Source organism: Carassius auratus, chromosome 43, assembly GCF_003368295.1.
Source record: "Carassius auratus strain Wakin chromosome 43, ASM336829v1, whole genome shotgun sequence".
NCBI classification, from domain to species: domain Eukaryota; kingdom Metazoa; phylum Chordata; class Actinopteri; order Cypriniformes; family Cyprinidae; genus Carassius; species Carassius auratus.
The window spans coordinates 11964105-11979802 of record NC_039285.1 but is presented as its reverse complement, the minus strand read 5'-3'; the positions used below and the strand labels follow the sequence as shown (position 1 = coordinate 11979802).

At 36.3% G+C, this 15698-nt stretch overlaps 1 protein-coding gene across 5 annotated transcripts in view; it reads right to left on the bottom strand.

Moving 5' to 3' along the window:
* Positions 1–1034: 1034 nt before the first annotated feature.
* cngb1a (cyclic nucleotide gated channel subunit beta 1a) overlaps positions 1035–15698 on the bottom strand; it is a 35607-nt gene continuing 20943 nt past the window's right edge. For all 5 annotated transcript variants that reach the window (XM_026231080.1, XM_026231081.1, XM_026231082.1 and 2 more), the window contains 18 exons: positions 14454–14589; positions 14333–14350; positions 14174–14248; positions 13908–14062; positions 13600–13809; positions 10688–10896; positions 9864–9914; positions 9693–9779; positions 9539–9603; positions 9324–9446; positions 9090–9231; positions 7806–7965; positions 7630–7727; positions 6233–6316; positions 5907–6025; positions 4676–4822; positions 4010–4184; positions 1035–1679 (listed from right to left, as the gene is read on the bottom strand). In XM_026231080.1, coding sequence (XP_026086865.1) covers positions 1428–1679; positions 4010–4184; positions 4676–4822; positions 5907–6025; positions 6233–6316; positions 7630–7727; positions 7806–7965; positions 9090–9231; positions 9324–9446; positions 9539–9603; positions 9693–9779; positions 9864–9914; positions 10688–10896; positions 13600–13809; positions 13908–14062; positions 14174–14248; positions 14333–14350; positions 14454–14589 — 2306 coding nt within the window. In that variant the 3' untranslated portion in view covers positions 1035–1427. The remainder of the gene's footprint in view (positions 1680–4009; positions 4185–4675; positions 4823–5906; positions 6026–6232; positions 6317–7629; positions 7728–7805; positions 7966–9089; positions 9232–9323; positions 9447–9538; positions 9604–9692; positions 9780–9863; positions 9915–10687; positions 10897–13599; positions 13810–13907; positions 14063–14173; positions 14249–14332; positions 14351–14453; positions 14590–15698) is intronic.

The following is a 15698-nucleotide window of genomic DNA, read 5'->3' as shown; positions in this document are numbered from 1 at the left end:
GTATCAGAACATTACTCTTTCAGCAACACTGGCCCAACCAATGGTGTGAGTTTGAGGCGGGGCTAGTTATTTATCTGGCCAATGGCTGTTTGAGGAAATGTTGTGGCTCTGGGGGGTATTCCAGAAAGCAGGTAATGCTACATACTTGGGTATGTTTATTGATAAGTAAAAACTTCAACTTTCAGTTCCAAAAACTGAAGTAACTTCCACGGTATGTAAGTAGCATTCTCTAAACATTCAGAGCATACATTCCCTATTACTGAGGCTTCAAGGGGAGTGTGTAGTCATACATTTTTAATTGTAAAGCAATATTATAACAAAGCAATGCTGTTTTTGTTTGTATTACCTTAGCTTTTGTTTACAGGACATTTTATATATAATGTATTTCTATAATAAAAGTATGTGTGTGATTTCAACTTACAAAAATGTGGAAGTAAAATGAACTCATATACCCACATATGTTTAACAATTTTTTGCAAGCACTGATTATTTTTAGTTCACAAATTTAGTATCAAACAATCAATATCACTCTTGAATAATTCTTCTCAGTAATAAAAATCTGATTAAAGATTAAAACATGAGATGATCGCAAAACCTCTCAAAGGTTAGGCCGTATAGGAGGTGTTATACCCTAACAATATGAATTGCCATTAAACAAAGAAGTATGGTGCACTTCTTCTTGGCATCCGTTTCCATGCTGATTCCTGTTGAGAAGATCTTTGTGTGTTTACCATGAACATATTCGACTGAACTTTGGAACCATTAACCACAAGAAAGTTTTGGGATTTATATGAAAGTTAACTCTTTTTTTTCTGTAGTACCGCTCAGAAGCTCACTTCACCTTCATATAAAAATATTTTGACCGTGTTTACACTTGGCAGGTTTGGGTTGGTTAAAAGGAAATCTGGTGCGATTGCTTTGTTAGAGCGGTTCATTTTAATAGGTGTGAACCCTGACAGTTAAACCTTGGGGCGCACCAAACAAGCCGATGATGAAGCCCTCACCTCGATCAACTTCCAGACAAACTCTGGTGCGGTTCAACTGAAATATGAGCACAACATGGACCAAAAACATATAAATGACATCTAAACAGTGTTAAAAATGACAGTGTGAAAGCTTAACAATCCAGGACTAAATGTATCATCTTTCAAATGCCTCAAAACCTTATGGTAACTACTGGAAGCCTAGTTCTCTTGCAGGAACTTACAGTACGGGTTTCTTTTTGAAAAGCTGGTTAGAGAGTCTCCAAAGAGTTTTTGCAAGAATCTTGAAAACCTGTTTGGCTTGACCTGGTTGAAGAACATGTGTAGGGCTTTCATCAACACACTAATTCAGACAGCATGACGAGGGATGTATGCATTGGGCTTTTCTTGAGGCTTTCTACCCTACTCCTACTCTGGTCTTTGTCCTTGCCCTCTTCCTCTCTCTCACTTGTCAGTAGTTTTGCTTGGATCTTCCGGCTTCGCCTCCATGCCCTCTCCAGGACTGACTTCCACAGATAAGATCTCCTCTCCCTCGACACGGGGAGTCATGCGGATGATCATGGTGCTGTCGGTGGTCTCCGATACCATGTCATCCTCATCTGGGATGCGAGGCCGGGGAATGGGTGAACGGCGGTGCATGGGTGACGGAGGGGGGACTGGAGCTGTGGAGGTCCTGCCGGAGGTGGGAGAGGACGGCTGAGAAAGAAAGAGACAGACGGGACAGACGAAAGAAGTAAGGGGCCTGACTGGTCAAATACAGTATCAACAAACTGTGCTACTTTAGACATGAAGAACTTTATCTGGACAAGAACAGAGCACTGTTATCATCAATTATCAAAAGAGACTCTCTGTTAGCGGGTTCAATGTAGTCACATACTAACTAAACATGTTAAAGTAATACTGTTTGAATCTACTATAACAGGATACAGGACTGTTTGTCACACAGTTTTAAAAGTTCCTGAAAGTTCTGGTGTCACAAAACAGTAATTCCCACACACATCTAAACTAAACAACCCATGCAATAACTACATTTGCAGAAAGCACATAGTTTGTGCTCAAAATTAGCATTAAAACATCTAATTAGGGATAAGCAAAGATCCACTTCCAAAAGCAAAAACATTAAATAACATTTAAAAATGTAAAATATACAGTGTATTAACAGTTTGTGAAAATGGAAATATTAAAAACAATTTTAAAAGGTTTAAAATAATCGTTAAAACATTATATCATATTTCCTGTTATTTATTTTGTCTATTATAAGTCATAACTTTGTTGTAAAATAATACTGTTTTGATCTGTTTGCTATATGAAATGGTGTGATTTTTGGTGAACCGTATTAAAACCATTTGGGGGTCAGTTTGACCCGCAAACATCATAATAATTATTAATGAAAATAATTATAAAAGTATATGGAACCCAAAACAATTACAAACAAAAACTTACAAAAGTGCATTGTCCCAATTTTTGATTCACATAAAATAACAAGCAAGATGACAATATGATGTTTAGCATAATGACTAGGGCCGGGACTCTATTAAAAAAATTAATCTAATTAATTAGAGGCTTTGTAATTAATTAATCGAAATTAATCGCATATAAATATTTGATCTGAGAACAGTGCGAAGTAATTTTTTTTTCACATGGATTTATAGTATACCATTGAATAATGACTGAATACATAAGCTTAAGCAACAAAATATTGTTTATTTTTGTTCAACCAAGTCTAGCAGACCAGTGCAATTTTTGCCATTAAGTGTAGCAATAGCATATTTAGAAACAATTTAGAAATTGTACATTTCAGAAATTCAGGAAGCTTATAGGTGCTGGAACCTTCTGTAAAGTGTTTTTAAGTAAAACACAATACTGTCAATTACATTCAGAACATTGGAAACACTGACTATTAGAAAACATCTCTCTGTTGCTTCAGAGGCCATAACATACTAAGTCCAACTCTCAATAACCTTGGCCAAAACAATAAAGTGTTTAACATAAAAGCTGCAGTAGGGAACTTTTGTAAATATATATTTTTTACATATTTGTTAAACCTGTCATTATGTCCTGACAGTAGAATATGAGACAGATAATCTGTGAAAAAAATCAAGCTCCTCTGTCTCCTCCCAGTGTCCTATTGCCATTTGCAGTTACTGACCGCTCCCGGTAAGAAACAACCAATCAGAGCTGCGGTCCGTAACTTTGTTTGTGTTCAAAATGTAGAAAAATGTATATAATAAGCGAGTGCACCATGAACCCATTTTCCAAACCGTGTTTTTAGCTTGTCCTGAATCACTAGGGTACACCTATAATAAGTGTTTATATTCTGACTATTTTAGATTGCTTCGGGGGTACAGCGGCGGAGTAACCCAGTACCTTTGTGATTCTTCATAGACATAAACAGAGAGAAGTAGTTCCGGCTACAATGTTCTTCTGCAAGACGCAAGCAGTTCTGTTTATTAACCGCTAGAGCATAAAAAGTTACCAACTTCAGCTTTAACTACTCAACTAATTTGGTCACCTTCTGTGGTCATTTTTTTTTCTTTTTTAAGCCGGTAACTGTCAAGGTGAAACAAATGTTTGAAGAGGATGTTGCTAACCATAGTTAAATCACTAAAAGTTAGTTAAACCTTTGATAAAAAAAAAATATTTTTTTGACATTTAAAGGGATAGTTCACCAAAGAAAAATTAAAAATCTGTCATTAATTACTCACCATCACGTCGTTCTAAACGCATAAGACCTTCATTCATTTTCGGAACACAAATTAAGATATTTTTGATGAAATCCGAGAGCTTTCTGACCCTGCATAGACGGAATGCATCTACCATGGGTCAAGGCCCAGAAAAGTATTAAGGACATCATTAAAATATTTAATGTGACAACAGTGGTTTAACCGTGATTTTATGAAGCTATGAGTACTTTTTGTGTGCAAAGAAAACAAAATTCCATGACACATGCGTGTGATGCTGCTGACGCAGGAGCCAACGTTTCATTTTGGGGTGAATAACAGTATCATAACAGGGGATATGAATACCTCTAGAGTTGCTCCCTTATATGCCTCCTTCAGCTTGGCAAAAGTCTGTCCTGTTCCAACCTCCAGTGCAGCCTTGAATAGTTTGGGTGTCTCCGGCCGCTGAGGGATGACCTCACCCGTCTCTTTAGCCTGGCCCTTCTCATCTGCAGGCTTCTTATCTTTGGTCAGCATTTTCCTATGGAAGAAGACAAACTCATTAGGATGAGAGGAAGTTGAGTTGTAAGCTAGCATGTGCATCGCTGAGACTCTAACAGGAAGTGGGTTCATAAGGTTTGAGATGACATCAGATTACACAACATCATTCACCACACACACACACATATACAGAGTAAATTTTTCCATGGGTGAATGCATTATGCGACTCATGTCTTACTACATTTAAGTTCTTCAGTATTTCAATTACTAACATAATCAAACACTAATCTCCCAAGTTCCTTGGGAGAGAAAGGAGGGAAAGAGAAGAGAAAGGAAGGGAAAGGAGGATGTAGAGAGAAAAACAGAAACAGTAGAAAGACAGAAAACATGGCTAATCTATAGAGATCTGTGAGTGTGATACAGAGCTTTAAATGGCTCAGACCACTGTGCTGGACGAAGAGTGTGTGTGTGTGTGTGTGTGTAAGGATTGCTGGGGCTCTTGGTTGAAGTTCGAGCTCCGATCCATCTCACTTGGCCTTCTTGCGCAGTAACTTCTGGGACTCGGGGTAGTGCACTAAGATCTCTGCCAGGTCCTTCTTATCCAGGATGAAGAGGTTAGCAAAACCATGGGCCTTTACGTTAGCTGTTCGTCGGTTCCCACCACCACCCGCCAGCAAACTGATGGAGTGAACACACACACAAAAACAGTCCAAGTTTAGCTCTTTATACATAAAGCATGATTTATCTTTCTCACACTAGCTAATTTTGCATCTAAATTGGCAGATTATCGCTTTAAACATTTGCGAATGAAGCACAGTTTCCATCCCATGTGTTCAAAAGAATAACAGCGTCACTTTCTGGGAAACTGGTGGAAAATGTCAATAATAAATATTAAAGTTGCTGCAGTGGGGAAGCCTGTAGCTCTCATTTCCTACATAATAAAAGAAGTTATCTTGCATTCGGATGCCCTATGTTTGGGAACGCAATCATGTGAGAGCTAATTACACCAAATCATTTTGACTTTGGCTCAGACATTTCAAAATGATTAAAATAACATTTGATGGTATGTGATGAGATCTGTGTGCTGGTTAGTTCAGTTATCCAGTCACATGATCTGTTGAGGCAAAGTCACATCAGTTTTTGGTTACACATTCATTGATTTATTTGGTAAATGTGTTTGCACTTTATGTGTTTGTCCTCTTATCAGATTAAGTATAAAAACCACACATTTTTATGTGCATTTTAAGATTTTATGTGCATTAAGTGATTGGTAATCAGGGTTCAAGTGATATCGCAAAAATTCACATAAAAAAAAAAAACATAAATGGAAACAAAATTGTCTTATCTTAGCATTCTAATCAAAAGTCCCAAAACTTTTTTTTTCTTTATTAAAACTGCATTTGATAATGCTTTATTCATCACTGTTAAAGGAATAGCTCACTTATAAATGAAAATGATGTCATCATGTACACCTACCTGTATGGATTTCTTTCTTCAGTGGAACATAAAAGAAGATATCATTGTTTGGTCACCAACATTCTTCAAAATATCTCTTATGTCCCAAAGAAGAAAAAAAAACGTATACAGGTTTACACAGTAATGCAGGAACAACATGAGGGTGAGTAAATGTTTACAAAAAGAAAATTTTTAGGTGAAGCATCCCTTTAACATGGAAGGAGAAGTTGAGTGCATTGCACTGTGGGATACAAAGTATATTTTGGCAAATGTACTAGGTAATGTTTTTTTAATAATTATCACTCACCTAATTTCCCCAAACACAGAGCCAGCTCTGAGGGTCACAAACACCGTCATCCCATCAGGTCCTCCAACCACCTGCACCTCTCCAGCTTTGATGATGTACATCTCTCGTCCGATCTCACCCTGACCGGCAGAGCCCAGCGGGACAAGAGTCAGTTCGGAAAGATAAAAGGCTCTTTCATGCTGGCTATTTGATGTGACCTTAACTAAGACAACCTTCAAATATACTGGACATACAGTATAACGAGATAATCTGTTGTAGGTTTTAAAATATTTGCAAGACAGCAGCAAAGCACATACAGTAAATCACAGAAATGACATATTGCTCACTTTTTTACAGACAAAATCTCCCGGAAGGTACACCACAGATTTTAGCCTCTTGAGCATGTCAAATATCATCTGTCTGTCACATCCCTGGAACAAACAAGAGACAAAGATTTTTCTACAGCCTCTGCAACCAGTTATCGGGTCATAGTGGGTCATTTTAAACAGATGAAACAGGATGTTCAAAGAGAACCTGAATGAGTTAATCCATTGGGAACGGATTGGATGGTGAAAAGTGATCTCTATATGACAGATGTTTAGACAGGAGGCATTCAAAAATACCAGCACTCCATCATGTTAGGAAAATTATTCGATTTTGATGAAAAATTACACTGAAACAATGGAAGAACACAGATTGTACATTTTACTCAATCATATTATTTGCGATAACGTGATCAAGTACTCAAAAGATTTTTGATGTTGTCATAATTAATCAGTAATTCCCAGCATCCTTTGCATGGGACTTAATGAGGAGAGTAAAAATGTTAAAATGAAGTATTTTTGGTATGTTTTTTTAGCAAGAAGAGAAAAGGGGAGACTTGATAGTGTTTAAGGTGTAATTATATTGGGATTTAGAAGCTTTTCAATTAAACTGGGTTAACAAATTATGTTTGTATTCTGATTCATGAGCAATTAAATCATGATTCATCATGTAAACACACTTTTCAGCGCATGGTCTTTAATACAAATAACCTTTATCCTATGTATGAATATTTTTTTATATGGGAAAATATGAAATCAATGAAAGGTTTGAACCAAACTATATACATAACTTAATAAAATACAAATAAAATTGACTGTAAAAAATTTAACAAATGAAATAAAAAATAAAGTTTCTAGAAAGATTGATGCATCAATCATATGACTAAGGCTTTGATATATCAATGCAACACATAAAAAAAAAAAAATCAATACACATTTTTCCGATTTAATTTATTCATTTATTTTTTTGTGGATGTCCTAAATAAGATTCAGAGTTTATTTAAATGTTCATGTTATTTTGGTTGCACTTTTGATTTAATCCAAATGTAACTGGTTGTGTAAAATAGGCACATAATATTGTAATATTGATCTTAGCTCCCTGAATCTAATCAAATCATAATTGTATCACAGCGTGTTTTAAAGTACTGTATCACTGTCTCAGATCATTTTGTGATGAAACGCCTGTTGTGAAGAAACAGAAACAGAGTCAATTTGATTTCAAGTTGAATTTATGTCTGGTACATTTGTTTTTGGTTTAAATCAGCTGAACGGTGGTTGTTTCAGTGGAACTTTGTTCAGCCTAGTAGATCATCTTGTTCTGGACCACGACTGCTTTGGACCAGCACCAAACCAGCCTTAAACTGGCATGATCTGACTGTCATTCTGTGTGTGTGTTCATGAAAGAAAGAGAAGACACTCACCTGAAAGAGCGCCACTTTACTGACAATGCTGTAGTTGACATCTGCAGCGATGTCCAGACGCATCTTATCTGGCAGCTGTATGAGTAACTCCTGCTCATCTGAAGACAGACGGATCATGAAACAGTTAAAACACACTTATCATATGCAAACATCTAATGCAATGGAAATCTGCTTACCCATCATGCCTTGCGACTTCCAGGTGTAATCGTACCAGATCTTGACGCGGTTCTGGACCTCGCGGGGGATCTTGTAGGAGCTCATGTATTTGACAGTGCTGTCCACACAGTGTCTGTAATAGGCCTCACCTGCAGTGGCGGCTCCAAAGACGTCTCTCATCTATGAGTGTACACACACACACACACACACACACACACACACACACTGCATGAAGTTTTATGATTGGATTGTTTTAAAATGGCATACAAACTTGTCTTTGAGTTTCCTGTCGATGATATGGAAAAACAGCTATATTAAACTAGAAGGTGAATTTCACAAATGATCAAGGCATGCAGATCAAAAATAAAACACAAATAAGAAATTATAAATTGCACGAAGACAAATTTTTTTCTTTTCTTAAGTCAAATATATATTTTAAATATTTTTGTTATGTTTTTTTTATTCAATATTTTTATTTCATTACATTCTATATTTCTACAAGTCTAATTAACCAAAATCTTTTTTTCTAATTTACCAAAATCTTTTTTTTCTTCTCTTCATTAGAAATAGAAAATCTCACTAGTGATTAGTGGTTCTCATTAGATACATGTGTGATTTTAGTATCATTTTATGCTTTAGTATTACATTTTTGTATATATTTTCTTTTATTATTTCTATTAATTATTGTTTTAGTAGTAGTTTCAGAACTTTTTAATATTTTTTGTCTGTTTTTGATATTATTATTATTACAATTTTTTGTCGAGACAGTTTTTTTATTTTTAGTTTTTTATTAGTTCATCAAGTTGAACTAAATTTTGGACATTTTAAAAATGTTGAAATAAATTTAGTTAAGGTTGATTTTATTTCAGAGTTTTGATGGTTTTAGTTTTAGTTACCTATACTAAGTCTGGTTAGGTAATATTATAATTGTTAAAAATAAAAAAAAATCTGAACTTAAAGTTAATTATAGTACAATATTTTGTTTATTTTCATACAATTACCCCAATTCTCAAAAAAAAAAAAAAAAAAAGTTGCTAAATTATTAATAAATATTTCAAGTATTTATAATTAAAAAATTTATCAGTTTTTTATATTACAGTAATGAGGTCTTATTTTTGAAAACTGGGGGAATTATAATGAAAATAACACTACTTTGTGATCCTAAATAAGTCTTATTTTCTTTGTGCAAAATGCTATTTTGTTTTAGCTCTTTCTTTTGATTTTGGGGTAAAATATGACCATGACATGTTTTTGACAATAAATGCGATTCATCCAGAATTTCTCATATCTCGTATGAGTCCCACCTGACCAATCATGATGGAGAAAGCAAAGACTCCCACGAAGTAGTTGAGCATTTGGAAGACGATTTCAAAGACAGTGGTGGGGTCCGGCAAACCTCCGATGGTGATCAGAGTCTTCACAGCAAAGTAGTAGCAGCGAATATAACTGTATGCCACAAACACAGCTTTATTATATTACAACATCTACACTGTGCACAATACACCACTGAGAAATCAGCCCGAGACTGAGAAGCTCACCTGTTTCCTTTGCCATTATAGACCCATTTAGTGGAACCCAGTCCTTCATAGTCAGAACCCCAATAGAAAATACAGGCGTTACAGTGCAGAGAGTACAGCAGGTATGCACTCGTCCGGATCACCCTGCAAATGAGTTTGATTTTAGTGTGAACTGTCCCTTTAAGAGGAACCTGCTTTGTGTCATAGTGACCTCTGGTGGTGGCTTCTGGTCTTACCTGTAAATGTAGGCTTTGCTCATCACAGCTTCCAGACGATCATTAAACTCAAAGAATGCATTGTACTACAAAAGAAGAACAGAATAAGTGTGAGTATTAAGGATGTGTGTGTGAAAATGCAAAGAGGTTAGGGTTGATGTTTTTTTTTTTTTACCTTTAGAAGACGAGGGAACCTCAAGAGCGATTTGACGCCTGTGAAGACATACAGCAAATCCAGTGGAAAGAGACTGATCACATCCATCTGAAACATCCAACATCAGTTTCACTAACTGACTCAAGTTATTTGTTCAGTGTCAAATCTTGATTTAGTAGACTTTTACTTTACCTTGAATCTCTCTGTTTGCCTGTAGTTGTCTCTCATTGCTTCTTTGTCACACTGAGCCAGACAAAATATAAAATACATCAATAGACATCGACAAAAACAAAACAAACCTCAAAAAAGATCCAGATACGTACAAATGTACTGCATTCATTTTAAAGAACATTTTAAGCATGGAAGCCTGTTTGATGCAAATAAAATGACTTTTTATTTCACAAATTCGGACCCATTTTCTTGCAAATTCTGGGTTTATATCTCACATTTTAATCTTTTATTTCCCCTCAACTCTGAGAAAAAAATTCTTGCAACTGAAATTTTTTTCTCAATTCTAAAAAAAAGACACTTTGTGAAATTTAAACTCATTTCTAACTCACATTTCTTACATTTCCCTAAGAATTTTTAGTATACATCTCGCAATTCAGTTTTTTTTTTGTTTCTGCCAAGGAATAAATAAAAAATAAAAAATTCAGAGTTCTGTGCAATTGCAAGTTTATATCTTTTCTTTTTAGAATTGCGATTTTATATCTCACAGTTCTAAGTTTATGTCTTGCATTTGCCATTTTTGTAAGAATTTTGAGACAAACTGCAAAAGAAAAGTCTGAATTGTAAAATAAAATGTCACAACAATTACTTTATTTTTTTTTTTAACTCTATGGCGGAAACAGTCTTCCACAATTTTTAAGCGAAACCTTTCACAAAAATACATTTGTGATGCTTGAAACACTAACATAGATACACTGTTCGAAACTACAACAGCAAGTGTTGCTAAAGCTTCTGGTTGTCAAAAGATAACAGACACTGTGTTGATCGCAGCGGGGGCTTTGGCTCACCACAATGTCCCCTCCTCTCACGAACTGCAGTCTGGGCTGCATAACGAAGATGTCCAGAATATAAATGCCATCACAGAAGTAGTCCATCAGCAGCCACCAGTGAATGTTCTCAGACGTCTGGTACGGAAAAGTGCAGCGTACAGGGATCAGCCAGACATTCCAGTTCCACGCGAGTGTCACAAAGAACAGCCACACCACGTAGATCAAGTCTGTGAAAGAGAATCAGCAGGCCTACAGTATACAGTACTGATACAGTCTTCAGAATCACATTTTGATGAGGTCCTAATGTACAGTACACGCTTTTAATCTTTATCCATGTAATCGGAAGTCTACTTAACAAAAAAGCTGCTCTTAGAGTCACTTCACCAGGATTTCAACAATTAATTTCATAAAAGCTATCGTCAGATACAAAGATACTCTTAATGACAACTCCTGTTAACTTGAAGAAATTATTACTAAAATATATTTCTATTGTACAGTTGCATTTACTTCTCGAATAAATAATAGTAATAATACAATTAGGAAAATATTTTAAGGAATAATACATTTTCTTCCATTCTTTAAAAAAAAAAAAATTTTTAACAGTAAACCTCTGTTGTTCAGCACTTTGTTTGACAAAAATGAAAGTAACTGTTACATTTAAATAGGATTTTTTTTTTTTCATTTTACATTTTGACTGGTTCATTAAATCAATGTTTTATATTTTCGTTTGACTACCACCATTTAGTATAATACATTTGTATTAAAGCTGCAGTAGGTAACTTTTGTAAAAATATATTTGTTTTAGTGCTGTCAAAATTAGCGCGTTAACGCATTCGATTAATTTGAAATTTTTAACGCGTTAAAAAAAAATAACGCAATTAACACGGTTGCAGTTTTTTTTTTATTTCCAGTTGTGGTCTATGTGTGTTCAACGTGCAAAGAAATATGGATAAGACCAAGGAAGGACTTTTAGGAAAGTTTCAGTTTAAAATTCTGCCGGATTACTCAGTCTGCCACAAGAGCTCATGAACTCAAATGTCATTGTTTAAAAAAAAACAAAAAAACAATGACTTCAACAGTGCGTAAATCAGACCTTTCTGTAATGCTAACGTTAATAAGCTTAAACGAAAATAACGAAATAATTGTGTAGCGGAGTATTTTTTGTACACCGCGAACAGTGCCGCGAACTGTCAATCACTCCTGTACGCGTGCATCACTGTCCTCCTCGCAGCTGCAGCAACTTGCGCTCTCTCTCTTCATCAAGCTTTAAAACAAAAAGGGGACAAAAAGATCATATTGTCTTTGTGCATAGGCTATAGATTAATTAGATAAATGAATATCTAAATTTGTGCCTTGCCGTCTACGGTATTTTTTTAGAACTTAGAAAAAAGATGCTGCAGCCAATGAACAGCCAGGGGGGGCTGCAGGACGACTCAACCTCCGCAGACAGTTTTTAATGTTTATCAAACAATAAATACTCAAGATTTTGCTTTAGTATAACTCACAACGAGTTTCACACACCTTCTCCGGCCACGTTGAGTTGTTGACACTTAACAGTGGGAAAAGCGACACATGCGCTATTCACTTGTATAACTTAAGGGTGAATGGGTAATGTAGTTTCTGCTCTGGGTGGGATGAATTAGGAAGCTTGCATTGTGAAGGGCGCTCTGAAAATCGGCAGTGCAGGTAAAAGATTAAAACCTCTATTAAAACAGATGTCCAAATGAGCGTACCGGTACGCTACAAGCACGTTCTGGGAACACGGAGAGGTGGCGGTACGCTCAAGAGCTGTATTTGGAAGTGACAGTACTGAGTACGGTGCGTACCGGCCCACTTAAAGCACTGGCAATGACTATACTTTGGAATTTTTTTGCAGTCCACTTAGAATTCAACATGGAAATCATTTTTGTTTTTTATTGGCATTGATTGTTTTGAAATTCAAATGGTACTTACATGCCTGTGTTTTTATTTCTGTAATAAACATGGCTTTCAAGCCAACAGTTAATTTGGAGGATATTGATGGTTTATTGCAGGTATGTTGTTTACATGAGAAAATCTGTGTTACAAGTTAAATAAAAATTCCAATAAACAATCATATTTTGAATTTAAATAGTTTCTTTGTCTTGAGTTTACATTAATTATTTATATTTTACATTTACATATCCAAAAAGTTTCAGTCTTTTAATTGCGATTAATCGCGATTAATTTTTAAAAATTGTGCGATTAATTAGTTAATTTTTTTTAATCGATTGACAGCACTAATTTGTTTACATATTTGTTAAACCTGTCATTATGTCCTGACAGTAGAATATGAGACAGATAATCTGTGAAAAAATCAAGCTCCTCTGGCTCCTCCCAGTGTCCTATTGCCATTTGCAGTTACAAACTTTGTTTGTGTTCAAAAAGTAGAAAAATGTATATAATAAGCGAGTACACCATGAATCCATTTTCCAAACCGTGTTTTTTTAGCTTGTTCTGAATCACTAGGGTGCACCTATAATAAGTGTTTATATTCGGACTATTTTAGATTGCTTCGGGGGTACCGCGGCGGAGTAACCCAGTACCTTTGTGATTCTTCATAGACATAAACAGAGAGAAGTAGTTCCGGCTACGATGTTCTTCCGCAAAACGCAAGCAGTTCTGTTTATTAACCGCTAGAGCGTCAAAAGTTACCGACTGCAGCTTTAAATCATAAATCCAGAAAAAATAAAAACAGACAACAGACTTTCTAAACACACACACAGAAACACAACTGGCTATTTTTGGTTTCTGTCTTTTTGAAATAGGAAAGATGTTAAAAACAAAAACAAAAAAAATTATTATAATGACACTTTTAGTAGTAATAAGGTAGTTTGCTTGTATATTTTTAGAACAATGGCCCATTGTGATCCATGTAGAACTCACTTACTTCACCTGGTGATAGATCTCACCTGTGAAGGGATCAATGCTGGATGGGAAACGGTATTCCAGTATGACTCTCAGCCAGTCAGGAATCTGGGGCATTCTGAACTGGGGAACTGGGATCTTGTATCCCATAAACTCATAGATTGTCACCTCCTCTTCTGCCTTCTCCTCGTCGTCTTTCTTTTCCTCTGGAGGAGGTGGTGGAGGTGGGGCTTCACCAGGCTTTTTGGCTGGAGCTACGGTTAAAAAAATCAAAGGTGAAGTACGATCTCTCCTTGACCTGACATCACTGAATTAATAGAGTAAAATAAACCGCAAATAAAAGTCTACTCACATGCCGAAGGGCTTTCATCATCAGACTCGTCTGGATCAACCAGCCTCTCTTTTGCACGGTCTTTGCGGTCTTTAAATAGCTTGACCAGCTCCTGCAGACGCTCATTCACAACAATACTTGTCTGGCTGGCTGCAGATGCAGGACGCTCAAGGCCTCTACAGGAAGTGACAACATTGATCGCAAGAAGTCTGACATCTCAGTATAAGAGTCTACGCAAGGGTTTTAGGATAAAAAACAATCCATTATTCGGATTTTAAAAAACTCACTCTTCTACAGCAAGTAGATCAGACTTGTTCAGGTCTTGTTCGTCTTCCTCACCAGGAAACATCTCTTCCTGCATTCTTTTGAGCAAAAACATACAACATCTTTACTATACCAGGTGCTGTTTATCTAAACTAGAGATTTGTAGATGAAGCACAACTTACTCTGAATCCACAGCTTTGCTGAGGGTGGAAAACAACAACAACAAAACCTTGACTTTCAGAGACACATCCTAAAAAATTAGCCTGTAAATCATATTAATAAATCAGATGGATAAACACCGACCTGTGAGAAATCAGATTTGTTACAGGAACAGCAAGGGTCATTGAGTCGAACTCTGAGGGGACGATGATTTTGGGAATGGTCAGCTCTCCATCCTCCACGTCCTCCACCTTCAGTGCTGGCTTCAGATGGGAGCTTTCTGAGAGCACACACAATCACATTTTAGTGCTGAAATCTTAAAAAAAAAAAAAATGGATGTGATCATGTGAAAAAATATTTAGAAATCCTATAATGGATTTTTTTTAAACACCAACTATGATCAGACACTCCAGAAAGAAACACATAAAATTATAGAAAAAAAAAAACATATCCACGGCATTGAATCATTCTGTGGATAATAAATCTTAAAACACAAAAGTTGTACATTCACATTTCACTTTCACCTTTTTCCATGATTTTTCAGATCAGGGCTTTATACCCACCTCCCCAAAGGAGCACATGGGCGACTAAGTTGAAAAATTAGTCTTCAAACTGTATTAAATTTTTTTTTTTCAGCACATTTATCATCAACAGGATGCAATATTGGAAGTCTTATTCATGTCAATGCGGTAGATTTTTGAAAAAGCCCTAACCTCAAGTGTGAAGAAATGGTACTTGCATTAACAACAAATAACTTGCACTAACAGACAGCAAAGCACAGCACAGCAGTATCTAGCACAGTCAGTCACCTGAGAGATCGCTGGAGGTTTGCTTTCTTTCTGGAACTGTAGGGCACTTCAAAATCATGTCTATAGGTGTCAAGCATGGGATGATCTGGATTTTAGGGCACTTTGGCTTGGGATGACAGTGGGTCTCTTGGGTGTTTTAAGAATAAAATCCACTAGCTACAGATTCTAACTCCAAGACTACATGCTGCTGCTGAGGAGTTCTACATGGGCTTGAGGATGTTGAGGCGATGGAGAACGTTCTGGAAGCACTGGTTGGCTTGTTTTGGAAGCTGGGAGATCTCCTGGTATAGCAGCAGGAGATCAGAGGGCATCTTGGGCAGGGAAACATTATTGTTTTTCAGCAGATGTAAGCTGCTCAGACATGTGGAAGCATGGGGGATGCGACGAATCCAGCTCTTTATGCCAGTACAGCTAGCAGGCACTGCAGATAGGCAGACCGCTTCAGTTACTGGACATTCACATTATATTGCATTGGTTATGTACAAACTGGATATCAGTAAGCAGTCACTGGATACAGTAATGTTCGTTTGGTTTATACTCGGTTTTATACAGCACATCCTTCATTCTTGTATAAATATAA